This window comes from Choloepus didactylus, chromosome 10, assembly GCF_015220235.1.
Source record: "Choloepus didactylus isolate mChoDid1 chromosome 10, mChoDid1.pri, whole genome shotgun sequence".
In the NCBI taxonomy this organism is placed as follows: Eukaryota; Metazoa; Chordata; class Mammalia; order Pilosa; family Megalonychidae; genus Choloepus; species Choloepus didactylus.
The window spans coordinates 70,256,823-70,278,973 of NC_051316.1; the positions used below are offsets into that span (position 1 = coordinate 70,256,823).

Below are 22,151 nucleotides of genomic sequence, written 5' to 3' on the forward strand. Positions count from 1 at the left end.
TTTATGGCTTAACATATGGTTTTTCATGGGGAATGATCAATGTGCGCTTGAGAAGAATGTGTATTCTGCTGTTGAGTTGCGTTTTCTATAGATCTCTGTTAGGTCTAGTTAGTTTATAGTGTTGTTCATGTCTGTCATCTCCTTATCAATCTTCTGTTAAGTGGTTCTATCAATTATTGGAAGTGAGGTATTTAAGTCTCCAACTATTACTGTTGAATTGCCTGTTTCTCCCTTTAATTCAGTCAGTTTTTGCTTCATGTAGTTTGCATCTCCATTATTGGGTACATACATATTTATGTTTATAATTGCTATATCTTCCTGATGGATTGACCTTTCCATCATAGTAAAATGTCATTCTTTGTCTCTAGCAATAATTTTAGTTTAAGGTCTATTTGCCACTCCAGCTCTCTCTTGGTTTCTCTTGACATGTATATCTTTTTCCAACCTTTTGCTTTCAACCTATCTGTGTCTTTGAATCTAAAGTATGTCTATTGTAAACAGCATATATTTGGATCATTTTTTTTCTAAAAAACTATTCTAGTCTTATCTTTTGATTGAAATGTTTAATGCACTTATATTTAATGTAATGACTGATTATTGTCTTACGTCTTTCTGTTTCTCTATTTCTCCATTACTACCTTCATTTGTGTTAAATAGATTTTTTAGAGTGCCATTTTAATTCCTTTGTTGTTTGTTTAATATATTTTAAGACATTTTCTTAGTGGTTGCCTTGGAGATTATAATTAACATCTCAAATTACATGATAACAATCTACTTGAGATTAATACCAACTTAATTTCAATAGTGTAAAAAAAATTTGCTCCTATATATTCCTGTTTCCTTCCCCTCCTCTGTGCTATTATTGCCATATGTTACATCTTTATACATTATAGCCCTATCAACTCAGTTTATAACTGTTTTATGTGGTTGGTTTTTTTTTTTAAACAGAAGAAAAGTGTTATAAACAAAAAATTCATTTATACTGTCTTTTATATGTATGCCATCTTCAGTATTTTTTTAAATTTCCTTTTATATTTTCATGTGCCATCAGGTTGTTGTCTATTGTCTCTTACTTCAGTCTGAAGTACCCCCTTTAGTATTTCTTGCAGGGCAGGTCTGCTGGTAACAAATTACCTCAGTTTTTGTTTACTAGGGAATGTGTCAATTGCTCCTTTGTTTTTAAGGGATAGTTTTTTGTATATAGGTTTCTTGGTTGACAGTCTTCTTCTTTCATCACATTGAATATGTCATCTCACTGTCATCTAGCCTCCGTGGGATCTGATGAGAAATAGCTGTTAATTTTATTGTGCATTCTTTGTACATAACGGGTCACTTCTCTCTTGCTTCTTTAAAGTTCTTTCTTTGTCTTTTACTTTTGACAGTTTGATTATGACATGTTTATATGTGAATCCCTTTGTGTTGAACTTGGAGTTTGTTGAGGTTCTTTGAAGAGTAGATTAATATTTTTTTATTCAATTTGGGTAGTTTTCAGCCATTATTTCTTCAAATATTCTTTCGCCTTTCTTTTTCTCTCCTCTCCTGGGATTCTTGTTTTGCATATGTTGGTATACTTGATGGTGTGCCACAGGTTTCTGAGGCTGTGTTCATTTTTCTCCATCCTTTCTGTTCTTCAGACCTCAAATATATGTACATGAATAAAAATATCTGATGAAACTTTTCCATACTACCACAATACTCTATGACCTCTTCCTAATTAATCATTATGACATCATTCATTCATCTAGGAGGTTGGGTATGTATTTAATATTCAAACATGCATGGTAGAGATGAAACTTTAAAATATAATTATACTCAATTTCTTCTTCTAAAAGAGAAACTGTTCTCTGTGCTGGCTGGTAAAGTCCTTAGAAGAATAATCAAAGAAGGAGAGAAAGTTAATGATCATTTCATCTAAGAAAGGCAAAATTCTATTAACAAGGGAAAAGAAACAGCAAGAAATAGGAATAATAAATAGGAGAGAGAATGTTCTCACTGGTGTTTGGGGATATAAAGGAAACAAATAAGCAAGGAAGGAGCCACCATGGTAAATGTGACTTGGGGACTGAATGGTGACACAGCATTTTATAATATTTTTTTAAGTAATTGAACAAGGTCTATATAACTTTATTAACACTTGTGTATATATGTTTATAAAGAAATTGTTAAAAATTCAATCAATTCAGTAAAGTAAAATCCCCTTTCACCTTTGGGGTATTACTCCCAAATTCCAAATCTTGCCCAAGAGATAAGCATTGTTAAGAAATTGTTTACACTCCAGAATTTGTATTTATATTTTACCGAGTTTGTATTCTGCATGTTTTGTCAAACATTGTTTTAACTAGATACTGTAAGGCTAAAGACAAAATAATTGTACACAAACACTACTTTAGTTGGTAGATTTGCTTCTCAAAGAGGTTCTGGTTAGTAGTTCTGAAAATATATGTATACTAGAGTTGAATAAATAAGTAAATATATTGTAGTTAATGAGCACCAGATTCTCCCTATTGGGAAAAAAGTTACAAGTAAGCTAAAAGGGAAGGATAGAACGGATCCTGAAGTGCTGGATTAGAATCAGAGATAACAGTATATATTCATGTTTATTTCAGTACGCATTCGGAGACATAGGTGCAAATATAAATATAGGTGTGTGCATACGCAGGGGTTAGTATACATACATACATACATACAAGTCTTAACTCTGTGACAAAGGAGTCCTAGAAGCAGTGATTTCCTAGTGACAATTAGCACACCTTACCCCTAGATCTTGGTTTCTAAACATCAGTCTCCAATAAAAGGTCTTAGGGCTTCTTAAAGAAATGACTAATTCCTGGTTTGGGATGGGGGAAATACAAGATGAGCCTGGAGCATCTTGTAGTTCTAGAAAATACAAGGTGCTCAAAAACAAAAGAAAAAAGTATGGGTGCATGTCAAAAAGACACAGGAGTCAACCTATAGCCAAAGTTGGAAGAAGTGCAACATCAAATTAAATAATGATACTTTTAGATTGATACCAAATAATAGAATAAATATCCACACATCCATACTGATATATGTAAATGATTGGATAAATAAATAAATTGTGATGAGAGGACAACTCTTCCCCACAGAAGAATTCCGATGATTAAACGTAGAAGGAATGAGGAAAATAGAAAATCACCATTAGAACATCACAGAAACAATTGCTACAGGCAAGACCCATTGATGAATGCTAAAATTAGTGGGTGAAACTTCATAGAGGAAAAGGATAATGCGTAGCTTCAAAGTATCTCCCCAAAGTATTTATTAATTACAAAGCTTTTGATACTCTGCCCTTCTGGAAGTGGGACTTAATATCCCTTCCTGTGAGTATCAGCCGGTATAAGTGACATGCTTCTGACATGTAGGGTTTGGGAAGGGAAAAATAGTAACTACATAATGGAGATCTCTGGCAAACATCACCTGAACCAGATGAAGAAAAAATCTTTTGAGACCATCCAATTCCCTTTCTTTTAATTCTAGATTTCTTATAACAAACTTTTAATTGCATGAAGGGATTTAATAAGTAGGTAGAGTTCTCAGGTAAAAGTGTATCCATTATCCTGCAGAGATGATTAGTGCTCTAGCAATTGGGGTTCTGGTTGCTAGTCCATTGTGAGTTGCTTGGTGTCACCCCTCCCTTCTCTCCTTGGAGCTGATCACATCTGGATTAAATGAACAAAAAAGCAAGTGTCTGGTTTTGCAAAGTCGAAGGCCATCTGTTGAACCAGGGGTTGTTCTTCTTTGAGGCTCTGGCAGAAGCAGCTATTTTCTGGTCTTTGTTTACTTCAGCATTGGCCTTTGTTTGTCCCCTCTGCCATAGCCACTAGCTCCCAATTTTGATGCATTAAATTTTGCTATCTTATACTTTTAATCATTTTGTCAGCTAAAAATTCCCTTCCTATCTTTCAATTTCATGACATCACACTTACATTCTTTTTTTCCTTTTTGTCCACAAACAACTGTCAAGTTTTGCTTTCTAGGAAAGTTGAAATAAGAAACAAAAAATCTGATGTCTTGATAATTAAAGAGAAATATAATACAACTCCTTTGGCTTATTTTACTTTCCTTTTCATATTAACCTCTGCTTGAAATAGAGAGTAATGTAGCAGCAGCAAGACAAAGCATGCCCAGAAACCACAAAATGAAAGATACAAAAATTTTCAATGAAAAATCATGAACAAGTAAAGGCGGCTATTTCTCCTTTACATAACAGCCTCACAGCCCTGCATTGTCAGAGTGAAACAGAGACAGAGGAACAAAGAAGCCCAAGAGAATGATGATGACTGGATGAACAACTGAAGATTACTACTTTCTGTAATATAAACTTCCATTGGGAGACAACATTATTATTGAATCCACTGTAACTCCTGAGAAACTTTACTCATAATAAGTGTTCAACAGTTTAAATCAAAGAGTTGAAAAATGAAAGCTGCATTTGGAAAAATAAAAATTATTTGGCTAGTAAAGGTAAAATGATCCTATTTGGATAATTCCTCCACCTACACAGACAAGACACACTTGCTATTAGCACTGCAGGCTGCTGACATGTTTGATTACAGCTATATGGGTCAGGAGCGATGTCAGCACTGAAAACCAGGGACTTTCCTACAAACACTCTAGGGCAAGGGCAAAGATCCTGGAGGATTAATGATTTTGTCAAAACAAACAAACAAACAAACAAACAAAACCCTCCTTAGCAAAGGAGATCCCATGTTATCTGGATGTAATGAAATAACCCTCAGAGTGAGTCCAGGAGAATTAAAGTTGATACTGTCATGCAGAGGAGAGGGAGTTACTAGATGTGAAAACTGCCTTGTGATTGTGGTGGTGCTGGGAAAAGGCTGCAAATAAAATTGTCTCAGAATTAGCCTGCCCATAGTCATTTGCATCTGAGAAAAACTAGGATTCCTGCTAGGGTATTGATAGAGCTTGAGGGGACTATTGGCATCCTGTAATAAAATTATGGAAAGAAAGGGCATTATTTTCATCTTGACCTTGTGGCTCCAGTGAACCAAAACCACATGGACCTACATTGGATGAATTCTAGGAGGAAGAGAAAAGTTGGAGAATCTGGTCTGTGAATAAAACACTGGACAATGCCCAGTTCTTGGTTTTAAAGAGCTTATTTGACACAAATGGTCTGGTAAATCCCTAATCAAATAGAGAACCCATAGAGCTAGGGAACCTGATTTCCTATGGAAAGTAAGCAGGGTAAAAATGGACTCCAGGATTAGGATTAAAACTTAGTTCCTAGAACAAGCAACAATATTTATCGATAAAAATGTGTGTATTTGTGTGGGTGTATTTACATATAAATGTAATTCTGACTATATAACAAACATTTTCCATTTGATCAATAAGTATCCACTGGGATTGGAACATCTGAAGTTAACTGAGCAAACTGACTTCTATGGCAAAAATTAAAGGACTAGATTGATGATATCTTCTTACACCATCAGGAAAATATGGAAACGAAAACAAAAGGGAAGTAAACATATAGAAAAATGTTCAGAAAATGAAAATCTTTGAGTTCCCTATTTAAAAGCCATGCATAGAAAGGAAGTCTTCAGAGAAACTAGTGTCCGAGGTTCAGACCAGTTCAAGCTCAGCCAGGCCAGCAGCATCCCCAATTGCCCCTATGGCCCTCCTGCACTCTCTGCTGATGGCCCTGGTGGTGGTCAGCTGTGGCCCTGTTCCATCTCTGGGCTGTGACCTGCCTCAGAGCCACGCCCTGGTTAGCAGACAGACCTTCCTGCTTCTGGGCCAAATGGGGAGAATCTCCCCTTTCTCCTGCCTGAACGACAGGACTGACTTCAGACTCCCCCGGGAGATGGAGGATGGCAGCCAGGTCCAGAAGGCCCAGACCCTGTCTGTCCTCCATGAGACGCTCCAGCAGATCTTCAACCTCCTCCACACACAGGGCTCCTCTGCCGCTTGGAACACGACCCTCCTGGACCAACTGCGCTCGGACCTTCATCGCCAGCTGGAGGACCTGGAGACCTGTTTGCTGCAGGAGACAGGAGAAGCAGAATCTCTGCTGACGTTGGAGGACCCCGCGCTGGCCATAAGGAGGTACTTCCAGGGGATCCATCTCTATCTGCAAGAGAAGAAACACAGTGACTGTGCCTGGGAGGTTGTCAAAATAGAACTCAAGAAATGTGTTCTCTTCGTCAATCAACTTGCAAGAAAGTTTCAGAAGTGAGGATGGAGACCTGGTTCATCTGAAATGATTCTCATTGACTAACATGCCATATCACACTTGCATAGATGCCTTTTGGTTTTCAAAAAGTTCTTATTTCTGCTTGACACAGAATTTATTGAACTAAGTACTGCAAAAATTTGTCAGTAGGATGTGAAAAGTATGTTAAAAATACTCAATTATGGAGCACCAGTCCCTAAGTGATTACTGCCCTGATGTCAGATTAATTTTATTTATTTATTTATTTATTTATTTCAACTATTTAGTTATGTTTATTGATTCATTCTGGCTTAGTGTACTTACAATGTTTACACTTTTCATGTAATAACATGTTCATCTTTACATTGTATTTGAACTTACAAAACATGCTCGCCTTTCCATTTTATTAAATTTATGTTTAGTTTTATTAAATTGTTAAAGACAACTTCTAGGATTTGTTTCTTCTACAAACAAAATCCAAACCCTGTTGTTGGGAACTACATTGCAAAATAGATGATAAAATTCATTTACTCATTCATTTCATTCACATTATATGTATAAATTGAGTACCTAAACAACAGATTACGTAAATGTCATCAGGAAATAATTCAATAAAGCAAACACAGTTCCTGCATTGTTGGAACTTTCAGTCTTACAATGAAAGAAACCTAACAACAGTACTAATGTTTACTTACTTTCAATGACATTAAGCACCACAAAGAGAAGTTAAAGAAGAGGATGTTCTCACACTAACAGCTTTAGGTGTGATTGATGTTGGCAAAGAAAAACCTTGTAGATGTCCCTTCTAAGGTCCCTGGGAGACATGGAACTGTGGAAGTCTTATTGGCTGTTGGGAATGTGAGTCTATAATTTACAACTATGCCATGGGTAGAGATAAGAATTTAGGATTCTGTATTGTGTATCTGTAAATGAGAACAGGTCAACAGATGTGGTCACTCGTGAATAAGTGCACAATGACAAGGGACCTACACTTCATCCTGAAGACCCAGGGTCAACATTTAAAGGTAGGAAAGCAGAGGACAGTGTGCAAAAATGCAGGAGGCAGGGAGTGGAGTGGGTGGTGCAGCTAGAAGGACTAAAAGGGTAAAGTGAGGGTGAAAGATGAATGAAGGGAGAACAGTCTTCAAAGACAGAGTGATGCTTTCAGGTTCGTTGAGGACTGAACTATCCCAGTGGATCTGAAAGCAGAGGACACTGGTGACCTCAGTAGGATCAGGTTTAGTAGAATTAATGGGCAGAAAACAGATAGAAGTAGGATGAAGAGTAAACACCAGAAGAAGAATTATGTGCATTGTGTACAAGAAATTATTTGGGGAAATTTATTTGCGAATGGAGAGGTAAAATAAAGCGATACCTGGCGGAGAATGTAGGTGAACATGTCATGCATGATTTTTTCATATTTCTATGATATGTTTTCTGAGAATTACTTGCAAAAAATTGGCACAGAACATATAGACAATTTAAATATTTGATTAATTTCAATTTTTTTAATTGGATAATATAGTAATGTATCATTGTTCTTGATATTATTTTGTAGTAAACTTCAATATTTACCCATTTGCTTGCTAATTTCAGTTCCTTTGCACCAAAGTTGTATAATCGAGTTTCCTTTTATTCTATCAGCTCCTTCATTTATTCTAGCTTTTATGTTGGCCATATACATCACTTATGTATGATTTTATAATTTCTAAGTGTTCACATAAAATTTTTCTGTAAATTGTAGCCAGGTTCTTTTGATGGCACCTCCTTTTATCATTTTCCATGTGTTGGAATGTCTGGGATAGAGACCCAAGCCTCTACCTATTCACTTTCCTCTTTTGATTTTGCACATTTTCAGTTCCCTTTCACTTCATCTGCTTTTGCAATCAATTCTCTATTCTATCAGAAGTTGTTATAATCTGTCACATGAGAATCTCAATTCATATCTGTCAGTGAGCCAGTCTGTTCCAGAACTTTTAGGGAATTTTTCTTTCCGGAATCATCTACAACAGATAACTCTTTGCCATAAATGTGAAATTCCTACTGATAATACAAGTTTTTTGAGATTTTGTTTTATTTATATAGTTACTGAACTTTCCTCATTGCTACATTTTTTTTTTTTTTACTGAAACTTTAAAGTCGTTGAATTCCTCTGTTTTAGCCAGCTAAGGAAAATAGTTCTTCTCTATTATTTAATATTTTTGCATATGTCATTTCCTGATTAATTAAGAATCTTTTAAAGTGGGGAGTGTTGGTTTCATGAAAATCATACACATCTGGATCTCAAAAGGCTAATTATAATGTACACGAATGAATGAGTCGCAAGATGAAAATGAACGAGAGACACTTGCTCAGAGGGGCTTGTGTGAGAAACCAAAGACAAAGAATGATTATTAAGTAATATTTACGAAAAGTACAACATTAGCTACACGCGCGCATGCACACACACACACACATAAGAAACATCAGCGAGAATGAGAAAGTTGATTGTTTACATAAATTCAGAGTTAGAAACAATGTTAACATAAATGCAAAATATGACATGTAAGGGGTCATCCATGCCTCAGTACAGGATTCACCATTGGTCTATCCATTCTGCCATTATACTGGCATCATACATATATAAATTTACTTACTTTTTTTTCCTTTTTTCATACCGTTATATTGAGCGTGAAACCATTCTTATAAATGACTCTGCATTGCCTCTTTGCCTTGACAATCTCTGCAGCCGTATCCTCTTTAATGTCCCGAAGTCATGAACTTGAATGTTGGAAAGTGTTGGAGACCCGAGCGGCGGCGCTGGCGGCCGCAGAGCTGGAGGTGGGGATGGCCGAGCCTCTGCTTCCCTGCGCCCCCGCCCCGCACAGGTCCCGCTGAGGCTCTGAGCTGTCGCTCACCAAGGCACAGGTGGAGGCTGGGAAAGAAGAGGAGGGGAGAGGCGGCTCCAGGTCACCAGGAGTTCAGTGCACCTGCCAGCGGAGGCAGCTGGATGTCGCTATGGCTTGGAGCGGGAGTGTGAACGCGGCAGCCGTCCAGGCCCACGGGTAACAGCCCCGCACAGAAACAGAGTAAATAACGCAGTTGCAGCCCCAGCTCTGCTCATGTGACCACAGCCAATAAACTCTATAAATAGGGACAATGAAAGGACCTATGTCTGTTTTTGTTATAGACATGGACCAAAGTGAATAGATCAAGGTCTGACCACACACAGATGCTCAAAAATTTCTGTTCTATACATTAATGGAGACCTTGGAAGCATCCAGAGGACTCACTTACAAGTATCAACACCCTTAGAATAGTACCTAGTCCTTATCAGTTGCTCAATAATATCCTTATTTTTGATATTGTCATATACTTACCAAGCTATATTATCCTGAATATGACAGTCTTTGAGATTATCCAAATTTCTGAAGTGCTCAGGGAGAAGGGCTGATGCATTAGTTTCCTGGCTGCTATAACACACACCATACAATGGCTTTCCTTAAACAATGGAAGTTTATTGGCTCACGGGATGGAGGTTAGAGGAAGTCCAGAATCGAGGTGTCAGCAAGGCAGTGCTTTCTCCCACTCTAGGCCTGGCTGCTGGTGGTCCTGGGTCCTTGGCTTTTCTGTCACATGGCAATGCACGGGGCCATGTCTTCTCCTTCCTCCTCCATCTTCTGTTGGCTTCCTGCTTCTTCTCTTGGCCTTTTCTCTCTGTGTGCGTCTGAATTTCTTTCTGCTCATAAAGGACTCCAGTAATCCAGATTGAGTCCCAACCTGAGTCACTTGGCCACAACTTGACTGATGTAACATCTGTCACAATTGCTCCCTGTGTACCAGAATCCCCAAGAACAAGTCCAAACTGGGATACACAATTGAATCGATCAAAACAAATAGCCATTATCCTGTCAGTTAAATTACTAATTAATAATTTTAGAGTGCCTCTTAAAATGAGCATCTTGTGAGTTGATTGTATGTTTCCCCCCACCTGGACCTCAAGGTGATTACACTGAGAAAGAAAATGAGAGAAGAATCAGTGGCTGCACTTGGAAAGCTGAAAGCCATCAAACGGACCTGGGGTTGTCTTTCTTCAGCGTGTAATCAGTAATTTTCTGGCCTTTGTTTACTTCACTATTGGCCTCCACTCATCCCCTCTGCCTTAGTCACTAGTCCCCAATTTAACTGCATTGAATTTTGCCAACTTACACTTTGTCATCTTGTCAGCAGAAACGTCATTCCTTTCTTTCACTTTTATGACGTTCATACTTAATTTGCTTTCCTTTTTCCCACCAACAGCTGTCAAGTTTTGCTTTCTAGGAAAGTTGAGATGAGGGAACAAATATCTGTCTTGCATACTACAGGAAACAAACAAATCAAAAAAAAAAACTGGTATGTCCCCTGGCCTTTCTTTCACTTCCCATTATTTCCACTAGCCTCAGAATGAAAGAGAAAGGGATACAGGAGCAGCAAGGCAAACTAAGCCCAGTAGACCACAACATGAAAAAGAAGTTACAAATATTTAAAATGAAAAATCACAAATGTGTAAAGGAAAGAAGGATATTTCTCTTTTACATAATAACATCACAGCCCTGCATTCTAGTGGACAGGGAGGAACAAGAAGCCCAAAAGATTGATGCAGACTGGATGAACATCTTAAGGTCGCTAGCTCTTGTAATACAAACATTTACTGGGAAAAAAAGTCATCAGTAATACCCTGTGCTCACCTAGGACACTTTGGTAATAACAAGTACGAAATAGAGTACAAGAGTTGAATAATAAAAGCTTACTTGGGAAAAATAAAAATCATTTGGCTCTAAAGTTAAAATGGTTATAATTGGATAATTCCTCCACCTACATAGAAAAGAAAAATGTAGCTGCTGAAACTGAAGGCTTCAACCTGTTTTATCCAGTACGATGGGTCTGGCGAGGACGAGTTCAACACTAAAATCAGGGTCCTTCCCATGGACAAGGGTGAGGATCCTGGAGGATTACTTATTTTGGCATCGAAAAAGCAAGCCCCTGCCCAGTAAAGACGAATGCATGTCATCTGGATGAGGTGAGATGACCCTGAGAGTGAGTCCAGGAGACTTTGAGTCCAGGACACTCTGTCACCTAGAATGGAGGTGCTACTAGATGTGCTACCTGCCTTGTGAGTGCGGTGGTGCCGGGAAAAGACCCAGAATAAAATTGCCTTGGAATCAGCATCTCCACACCCATGTGCTCCTCAGGAAAACTAGGATTCATTCTTGAGGTATTGGCACAGCCCAAGGGGCACTGTAGGCCTCCGGTAAGACAATGATGGAAAGGAAGGGCAGCGTCTATTGTAATCCTTATAAGCCCTGTGGCCCCGTGAAGCATAACCCCATGGACCCACATGGATGTGTTCCAGAAGAAGGAAAAAAGTCAGAGAATCTCGTTGACTCATAATCATCAGCCTCTGCTGTGAATAAAAGAGTGAACAACACCCAGTCATTGATTCTAAAGGGTTTTTGGTTTGTTGGTTTGTTTGTTGTTGTTTTTGTTATTTTTCTGTCACAGACAGACTTTTAAATCCCTAGTCTAATAAAGAAACCATAGTTTCCAGGGAGCCTGACTTCCCATGTGAAAAAGGAAGGTTAATAAAAGAGTTCAGGATGAGGACTGAAAAGATGTTTCTTGCACAGAGATGTGCAATACTTATATGCAAGAGAGTGTGTGTGTATTTACATACATGAGTATATTTGACTTTAAGACAAACGTTTTTCATTTGATCAATAGCATCCATTGGGATTGGAAAATCTGAAGTTAACTGGGCAAATTAAACCTCTATTACAAAAATTAAGTGATTAGATCGATGACATCTTAGAGAATTTGCAAAATATGGAAGCAAAAAGAAAAAGGAAGTAAAAGTATAGAGAGAATGTTTAGAAAATGAAAACCTCTGAGTTTTCTATTTAAAAGCCATGCATAGGAAGGAGGTCTTCAGAGAACCTAGCGCCCAAGATCCACCCAGTTCCCATCTCAGCCGGGCCAGCAGCATCCCAGATTGCCCCTATGGCCCTCCTGCTCTCTCTGCTGATGGCCCTGGTGGTGGTCAGCTGTGGCCCTGTTCCATCTCTGAGCTGTGACCTGCCTCAGAGCCACGTCCTGGTTAGCAGACAGACCTTCCTGCTTCTGGGACAAATGGGGAGAATCTCCCCTTTCTCCTGCCTGAAAGACAGGGCTGACTTCAGACTCCCCCGGGAGATGGAGGATGGCAGCCAGGTCCAGAAGGCCCAGACCCTGTCTGTCCTCCATGAGACGCTCCAGCAGATCTTCAACCTCCTCCACACACAGGGCTCCTCTGCTGCTTGGAACACGACCCTCCTGGACCTACTGCGCTCGGGCCTTCATCGCCAGCTGGAGGACCTGGAGACCTGTTTGCTGCAGGAGATGGGAGGGGAAGAATCTCTGCTGGCATTGGAGGGCCCCGCGCTGGCCATGAGGAGGTACTTCCAGGGAATCCGTCTCTATCTGCAAGAGAAGAAACACAGTGACTGTGCCTGGGAGGTTGTCAGAATGGAGCTCAGGAGATGTGTTCTCTTCGTCAATCAACTTGCAAGAAAGTTTCAGAAGCGAGGATGGAGACCTGGTTCTCCCTGAAATGATTCTCATTGAGTAATATGCCATATCATACTCGCTTGGAGGCCTTTGTTTTTCAAAATCTTTTATTTCTGCTTGTCACAGAATTCATTGCACTAAATACAGCAAACACTTTGCCAGTAGGATGTCACAAGTGTATGTTAATAGTCATCAATGCCAGGGGCACCAGTCCCTAAGATATTAGTGTCCTGATGACTTTTCATTATGTATTCATTTGGTTTCTTATTTATTTATTTATTTATTTTATTTATGTATTTATTTTCACTGTTTAATTATGTTTATTGATACATTCTGGCTTAATATACTTAGAATATTGACATGTTTTCTATAAATAACATGTTCACCTTTATATGATATTAAAATTTGCAAAATACACCTTTGTGTTTCATTAAATTTTTTTATTTTTATTTATTAATTTCATATTTAAAATCATTCTTGAATTTGTTTATTCTACAAACGAAGTCCAAACCTAGTGTTCCAAAGTACATTGAAAAATAGATAGGAAAATTCAATCACTCATTCATTGCATTCACAATATATGTGTAAATTGGGTTCTTGAGCAACAGGTGACAAAACTGTCATCAGGATAAAGGTGAATAAAGCAAACACAGTCCCTGCATTGTTGGAACTTTCAGTCTCACACTGAAAGAAGCCTAAAGACAGTACTAACTTGTACTGAATTTCAGTGATGTTAAACACCACAAGACAAGGAAGAAAACTGATATTCTCACACTAGTCGTTTTAGGTGTGAATGATGCTGGAAAAGTAAATACCTTGTAGATGTCCCTTCTAAGGTCCCTGGGAGACACGTAAGTGTGGTGGTTATATTGGCTGTTGGGAATGTGAGTCTAGAGTTTACAAGCAGGCTATGGGTGGAGATATGAAGTTAGGATTCTTTATTGTATATCTGTTAATGAGAATATGGGAATGGATGTGGTCACTTATGAATAAGTGCAGAATGATAAGGGACCTGCCCTTCATCCTAAGGTCCAGAATCGACATTTAAAGGTGGGGAAGAGAAGGACAGTCTGCAAAGGACATGGAGGTGGAGTGAGTGGTTTAGTTATTGAGACAAACAGGGAAGAATGGGTGTGAAAGATGACTGAAAGGAAGAAGAGCCTTAAAAGACCTAGTGATGCTTTCAAGGATGTTGAGGACTGAACATCGCAGTGGATGTGAAAACAGATGCCATCGATGACCTCAGCAGTATCTGGTTTAGTAGAATTAATGGACAGAAACCAGATGGCAGTAGGATGAAGATAAACACGAGAAATGGAATTACGTGCACTGTGTGCAGAAAATTATTTGGGGAATCTTGTTTGTGAATGGAGGAGTGAAATAAAGTGATACCTGGAGGAGAATGTAGGTGAACATGTCATGCATCATTTTTTCATATTTTTACGATATACTTTCCGAGAATTACTTGCAAAAAATTGGCACAAAACATATACACAATTTAAATATTTGATTTATTTTAATTTTTTATTTGGATAAAATAGCAATTTATCATTGTTCGGTTGGATATTATTGTGTAGTAAACATCAATATTTACCCATTTGCTTGCTAATTTTGGTTCCTTTTCAATAAAGTTTTATAACTGAGTTTCCTTTTATTCTTTCAGCTCCTTCATTTATCCTTGCTTTTATGTTTCCCATTTACATCACTTATATATGAGTTTATAATTTCTAAGTGCTCACATAAGATTTTTCTGTAAATTGTAGCCAGGTTCTTTTGATAGACACTTCCTTTTATCATTTTCCAAATGCTGGAATGTCTGGGATAGAAACCCAAGCCTCTACCTATTCACTTTCCTCTTTTGATTTTGCACATTTTCAGTTCCCTTTTGGTTAATCTGCTTTTGCAATCAATTCTCTGTTCTATCAGAAATTGTTATAATCTATCACATGAGAATCTCAATTCATATCTGTTAGCGAGCAAGTCTGTTCCAGAACTTTTAGTGAATTTTTCTTTCCATAATCATTGACAACAGATAAATCTTTGCCATAATGTAAAACTGCTACTGATAATACAAGGTTTTTGAGACTTTGTTTTCTTTATATAATTACTGAACTTCCCTCATTGCTACATTGTTTTTTTTTACTGAAACTTTAAAGTCATTGAATTCCTTTGTTTTAGCCAGCTAAGGCTAAGAATTCTTCTCTATTATTTAATATTTTTGCATATATCATCTCCTGATTAATTAAGAATCTTCTAAAGTGGGGAGTGTTGGTTTCATGAAAATCATACACATTGGATCTCAAAAGGCTAATTATAATGTACACGAACGAATGATTCGCAAGATGAAAGTGAATGAGAGACATTTGATCAGAGTGGCTTGTGTGCGAAACCGAAGACAAAGAATGATTATTAAATAATATTTAGGAAAAATTACAACGTTAGCTACGCGCAGGCGCACACACACACGAGAAACATCAGCGAGCATAAGAAAGTTGAGTGTTTACATAATCAGAGTTAGAAACAATTTTAACATAAATGCAAAAATATGATATGTAAGGGGTCACCCATGCCTCAGTACAGGATTCACCATTGCTCTTTCCATTCTGCCATTATACTGGCATCATACATATATAATTTTACTTACTTTTTGTTCCTTTTGTTATACCGTTATATTGAGCGTGAAACCATTCTTATAGATGGCTCAGCATTGCCTCTTTGCCTTGAGAATCTCTGCAGCCATATCCTCCTTAATATCCAGAAGTCATGAACTTGAATGTTGGAAAGTGTCGGAGACCTGCGGCCGCAGAGCTGGAGGTGGGGATGGCCGAGCCTCTGCTTCCCTGCGCCCCCGCCCCGCACAGGTCCCGCTGAGGCTCTGAGCTGTCGCTCACCAAGGCACAGGTGGAGGCTGGGAAAGAAGAGGAGGAGAGAGGCGGCTCCGGGTCACCAGGAGATCACTGCACCTGCCAGCGGAGGCAGCTGGATGTCGCTATGGCTTGGAGCCGGAGTGTGAACGCTGCAGCGGTCCAGGCCCACGGGTAACAGCCCCCCATAGAAAGAGAGTAAATAACGGAGTTACAGCCCCAGCTCTGCTCACAGGACCACAGCCAATAAACTCGATAAATAAGTCAATTTAAGGATCTATGTGTGTCTGTTTTATTTATGGACCTCGACCAAACAGTCTAGATCAAGGTTTGACCACACATAGATGCTCAAAAATTATCTATTCTATAAATTAATGTAGACTCTTGGGATTGTCCTAAGGAGTGAATTACAAGTGTCAACCCTGTTAGAATAGTACCTAGTCCTTATCAGGTGCTCAATAAAATTCCTTATTTTTTAGTTTTTTCATATAATCATCCAGCTATATTGAGTATGATATTATTAGAGACTATCCAAATTTCTGAAGTGCTCAGGGAAAAGGACTGATGTACTAGTTTCCTGGCTGCTATAAAAAACACCACACAATGAGTTGACTATGGGAATTTATTCGTTCCCAGGTTTGAGGCTAGGAGAAGTTCAATATCGATCTGCTAGCAAGGCAGTGCTTTCTCCCTGAGGACTGTGGTATTCTGGGCCTGCTGCTGGCAATCCTGTGTCCTTGGCGTTTCTGTCACATGGCAATGCCCAGGGCCATGACTTCACCTTTCTCCTCCACATTCTGCTGACTTGCAGCTTCATCCTATGGCTATCTGTTTCTGAATTTCATTCTCCTTAAAAAAGTCTCCAGTAATTCAGATTAAGTCCCAGCCTGATTCAGTTGGTCCACACATTAATTGAAGTAACATCTTTTACAAGGCTCCACGTGCACCAGAATGTCGACCATGTCCAGGAACATGCCCAAACTGGGATACCCAATTGAATCCCTCAAAACCAATAACCACTATCCTGTGAGATAAAATTAGTATACAATAAATTAGTCTTCTACTTGAAAGTGAGCTCTTGTGAGTGGGTTGGTAGATTCCCCTTTCTTGTCTCCAAAGGGATTCCATTGAGCAAAACAATGAAAGAAGAATCAGTGGCTGCACTTGCAAAGCTAAAGACCATCAATGGGACCTGGGGCTGTTCTTTTTTGAGACTGTAAGTTTCTGGCTTTGTTTTCTTCAATATTGGCCTTCACTAGTCCCCATGCCTTAGTCACTAGTCCCCAATTTAGCTGTATTGAATTTTGCCAACTTACACTTCATCATTTTGTCAGCAGAAGACTCACTTCCTTTCTATCACTTTTATGACATTCAGACTTAATTTGTTTCCTTTTGCCCACCAACAACTGTCAAGTTTTGCTTTCTAAGAAAGTTGAGATGACAGACACAAAATCTGTCTTGCATATCACAGAAAAAAAATGTTATTCCCCTGGCCTTTCTTTTATTTCCTATTGTTTCCATTAACCTCAGGATGAAAGAGAAAGTAATACGTTAGCAGTAAGACAAACTAAGCCCAGTAAACCACAACATGAAAAAGAAGATAAAAACGTTTAAAATGAAAAACCACAAACATTTAAAGGAAAGAAGGATATTTCCCTTTTACATAACAACGTCACAGCCCTGCATTCTAGTGGAGAGGGAGGACAAAAAGCCCAAAAGATTGACACTGACTGGACGAAGAACTGAAGGTCACTACCTTCTGTAATACAACCATTTACTGGGAGAAATAGTCATCATTGAACCACCTGTGCCCACCTAGGGAACTTTAATCATAACAAGTATGAAATAAAGTAAAAGAGTTGAAAAATAAAAGCTTAGTTGGGAAAATAAAAATCATCAGGATTCTAAAGTTAAAATGGTTACAGTTGGATAATTCCTCCACCTACACAGAAAAGAAAAATGTAGCTGCTGGAACTGAAGTCTGTCAACATGTTTGATCCAGGGTCATGGGTCAGGCGAGGGCGAGGTCAACACTGAAATCAGGATCCTCTGGAGGGACAAGGGTGAGGATTCTGGAGGATTACTTATTTTTGAAACAAAAAAGCAAGCCCCTATCCAGTAAAGACGAACACATGTCGTCTGGATGAGGTGAGATGACTCTCAGAGAGTCCAGGACATTCTGTCACCTAGAATGGAGGTGCCACTAGATGTGCTACCTGCCTTGTGAGTGCGGTGGTGCTGGGAAAAGACCCAGAATAAAATTGCCTTGGAATTAGCATCTCCACATCTGTGTGCACCTGACAAACACTAGGATTCATTCTTGAGGTATTGGCACTGCCCAAGGGGCACTGTAGGTCTCTGGTAAGATGATGATGGAAAGGAAGGGCAGCGTCTATTGTAATCCTTACCCTGTGGCCTAGTGAAGCATAACCACATGGACCCACATGGATGTGTTTCAGAAGGAGAAGAAAAGTCAGAGAAACTCACTGACTAATAATCATCAGCCTCTGCTGTGAATAAAACAAAACAATCCTTGATTCTGAAGACCTTATTTTTGGTCATAGGTAGACTGTTAAGTCTCTAATCTAATATAGAACCCATAGGTCCTAGGGAGCCTGACTTCTCATGTGAAAAAAGAGGGTAATAAAGTAGCTCACGATGAGGACTAAAAGTATGTTTCTTGCACAGAGAAGAGCAGTACTTATACACAAAAGAATGTGTGTATATTTGTATACATACATATACTTCTGACTTTAAGACAAACATTTTTCATTTGACCAATAAGTATCCATTGGGATTGGAACATCTGAAGTTAATTGGGCAAATTAAACTCCTATTGCAAAAATTAAGTGATTAGCTTGATGACATCATCTTAGAACATTTGCAAAATATGGAAACAAAAACGAAAGGGAAGTAAAAGTATAGAGGAACATTCAGAAATTGAAAATAGAAAAATTTTTTATTTAAAAGCCATGCATAGGAAGGAGGTCTTCAGAGAACCTAGCGTCCAAGATCCACCCAGTTCCCATCTCAGCCGGGCCAACAGCATCCCAGATTGCCCCTATGGCCCTCCTGCTCTCTCTGCTGATGGCCCTGGTGGTGGTCAGCTGTGGCCCTGTTCCATCTCTGGGCTGTGACCTGCCTCAAAGCCACATCCTGGTTAGCAGACAGACTTTCATGCTTCTGGGCCAAATGGGGAGAATCTCCCCTTTCTCCTGCCTGAACGACAGGACTGACTTCAGACTCCCCCGGGAGATGGAGGATGGCAGGCGGGTCCGGAAGGCCCAGGCCTTGTCTGTCCTCCATGAGATGCTCCAGCAGATCTTCAACCTCCTCCATACACAGGGCTCCTCTGCCGCCTGGAACACGACCCTCCTGGACCTACTGCGCTCGGGCCTTCATCGCCAGCTGGAGGACCTGGAGACCTGTTTGCTGCAGGAGACGGGAGAGGCAGAATCTCTGCTGACATTGGAGGGCCCCGCGCTGGCCGTGAGGAGGTACTTCCAGGGTATCCGTCTCTATCTGCAAGAGAAGAAACACAGTGACTGTGCCTGGGAGGTTGTCAGAGTGGAACTCAGGAGCTGTGTTCTCTTCATCAACCAACTTGCAAGAAAGTTTCAGAAGTGAGGATGGAGACCTGATTCATCCTGAAATGATTCTCATTGACTAATATGCCATACTGTACTTGCGTGGACGCCTTTTGTTTTTCAAAATCTCTTATTTCTTCTTGTCACAGAATTTATTGAACTAAATATAGTAAAACAATTTATCAGTAGGATGTAACAAGTGTATGTTAACAATATTCAATTATGGGGCACCCATCTCTAAGTGATTGCTGCCCTGATGTCAGTTTAGTATTATTTATTTATTTATTTATTTGTTGGTTGTTTATTCATTTATTTTTATTTATTTCACCTATTTAATTATGTTTATTGATTGATTCATTCTGACTTAGTATACTTATAATGTTTACATTTTTCATGTTCACCTTTACATTGTATTTGAACTTAGAAAACCTGCTCACCTTTCCATTTTATTAAATTTATGTCTAGTAAATTTATTTATTTATTTTATTAAATTTATGTCTAGTATTATTCAATTGTTATTAAAGAAAATCTCTTAGATTTGTTTCTTCTACAAACAAAATCCAAACCCTGGTGTTGTGAACTATTGAAAAATAATGATTAAATTCATTTACTCATTCATTCCATTTGCATTATATGTATTAATTAGTATCTAAACAACAGATTATGTAATTGACATCAGGAAATATTATTGAATAAAGCAAACATAGTTCCTGCATTGTTGGAACTTTCAGTCTTACACTGACAGAAACTTAACGATAGTTCTAATCTTTACTTACTTTCAATGACATTAAACACCACAAAGAAAAGTAAAAGGAAAGGATGTTCTCACACTAGTAGATTTAGGTGTGAATGATGTTGGGAGAGAAAAACTTGTAGATGTCCCTTCTAAGGTCCCTGGGAGACATGTCAGTGTAGAAGTCTTATTGGCTGTTGGGAATACAAGTCTATATTTTACAACCATGTCATGGGTAGAGATAAGAATTATGTATTCTTTATTGCATATGTGCAAAAGAGGACAAGGCAATAGATTTGGTCATTTGTGAATAAGTGCACAATGACAAGGGACCTACACTCGTCCTGAAGACCCAGGGTGAACATTTAAAGAAAGAGAAGGACAGTGTGCAAAAATGCATGGGGGTGGGTGGAGCGGATGGTGCAGGTAGAAGGACAAATAGGGTAAAGTGAGGGTGAAAGATGAATGAAAGAGTGAAGAGTCTTAAAATACAGAGTGATGCTTTCAGGGACAATAAAGACTGAACTATCCCAGTGGATATGAAAACAGATGCCATTGGAGACCTCAGTGGGTTGTGGTTTAGTGGAATTAATGGGGCAGAAACCAGATGGAAGAGGAATCAGGTGCACTGTGTATAGAAAATTATTTTGGGAACCTTGTTTGTGACCAGAGAGGTGAAATAAATTGGTACCTGGAGGAGAATGGTGGTGAACATGCCATTCATATTTTTGTGATATGTTTTCTGAGAATCATTTTCAAAAAATAGGCACAAAATATATGCACAATTTAAATATTTGATTTAAGTTGTTTTTTTAATTGGATAAAATAGTAATTTGTCATTGTTTTCATTAATATTTATTTTGTAGTGAACTTCAATATTAATGCGTTTACTTGCTAATTGCAGTTCCTTTTCAATCAAGTTTCCTTTTATTCTATCTGCTCCTACATTTATTCTAGCATTTATGTTGGCCATTTCCATCACTTATGTATGATTTAATAAATTCTAATTGTTCACATAAAATTTTTCTGTAAATTGTTCCCATATTCTTTTGATGGATTGTGTAGAAGTAGCTTGAAAATTCCTGTTATAGTTTTTCAAGTGCTGGAATGTCTAGGAAAGGGAACCAAGCCTCTCCCTATTCAGTTTCCTTTTTGATTTTATACATTTTCAGTTCCCTTTCTGGTTAATGTGCATTTACAATCAATTCTATAATCTATTAGAAATTGTTTTTATCTATTTGAATCTAATTCATGTCTGTTAGAGTTCCAGTCAATTCTAGATCTTATAAGTGAGTTTTTCGTTCTTTCCTTATTGATAATAGGTAAGTCTTTACCATAAATCTGACTGCTACTGATAATACAGCTCTTTTAGATTATTTGACTTATTAATATAATTACTGAACTTTCCTCATTGCTACATTCTTATTTTGTGTGTGTGTGATTTTTTGCAGATTTTATTGCTATATATTCATTTATCATATATTCCATCAAAATTATACAATCAATATCTCACAGTATCATCACTTAGTTGTGCAATAATCATTACACTCCCTTGTAGACAGTTTTTATTACTCCAAAAAGAAAATTATTGGATAGATACAAAAAGAAATCCCCAAACATCCCACATCCCTTATCTCCCCCTGTTATTGACCCCTAGTATTGCTACTGTATACAAGTTACTGTTGATCAGAGAATTATAAGGTACAGTTGACTATAGTCTTTAGCTTGCAATAGGTATTTTTCCACCACATATCACTCTATTATTAATTCTTTGTACCAGTGTCATACATTTGTTCCAGTTCATGTGAGAATTTATTTAAATTTGTAGTTTTAATCGTTGACATACATGACTCTAAACATCCCCTTTCAACTCACCTACAAATCATCACTATTCCTTATATTTCCACTAATGAACTACCCTCACCCCCTATCTATTTCCAAGCATTTTGAGTTCAACCTCATTATACATTCTGAACATATTAGGTTACTGCTTCCTCTTCTCTAACATCTGACTATTTCTAGCTACTCTATATACTATATCTTAAGGCTCTGAATTTACATATTCTAGTTACTTCATATTAGTGAAATCCATATCTATCCTCTTGTGTCTAACTTATTTCACTCAGCATTATGTCCTCAAGGTTCATCCATGTTGTCACATGCTTCAGGACCTCATTCCTCCTTACTGCTGTATGTGTATGTGTATACCA

General features: G+C 38.3%; 2 protein-coding genes and 1 pseudogene across 2 annotated transcripts; all 3 read left to right on the forward strand.

The window, feature by feature from the left end:
• The first annotated feature begins 5,656 nt into the window (after positions 1-5,656).
• LOC119505249 (interferon omega-1-like) lies at positions 5,657-6,220 on the forward strand. The gene has a single exon (XM_037797890.1). The coding sequence runs from the start codon at positions 5,657-5,659 to the stop codon at positions 6,218-6,220; it is 564 nt and encodes a 187-aa protein (XP_037653818.1).
• A 5,991-nt stretch (positions 6,221-12,211) lies between these two features.
• LOC119545225 lies at positions 12,212-12,818 on the forward strand (annotated as a pseudogene).
• A 5,866-nt stretch (positions 12,819-18,684) lies between these two features.
• LOC119505587 (interferon omega-1-like) lies at positions 18,685-19,248 on the forward strand. Its single transcript, XM_037798427.1, has one exon. The coding sequence runs from the start codon at positions 18,685-18,687 to the stop codon at positions 19,246-19,248; it is 564 nt and encodes a 187-aa protein (XP_037654355.1).
• Positions 19,249-22,151: the final 2,903 nt, after the last annotated feature.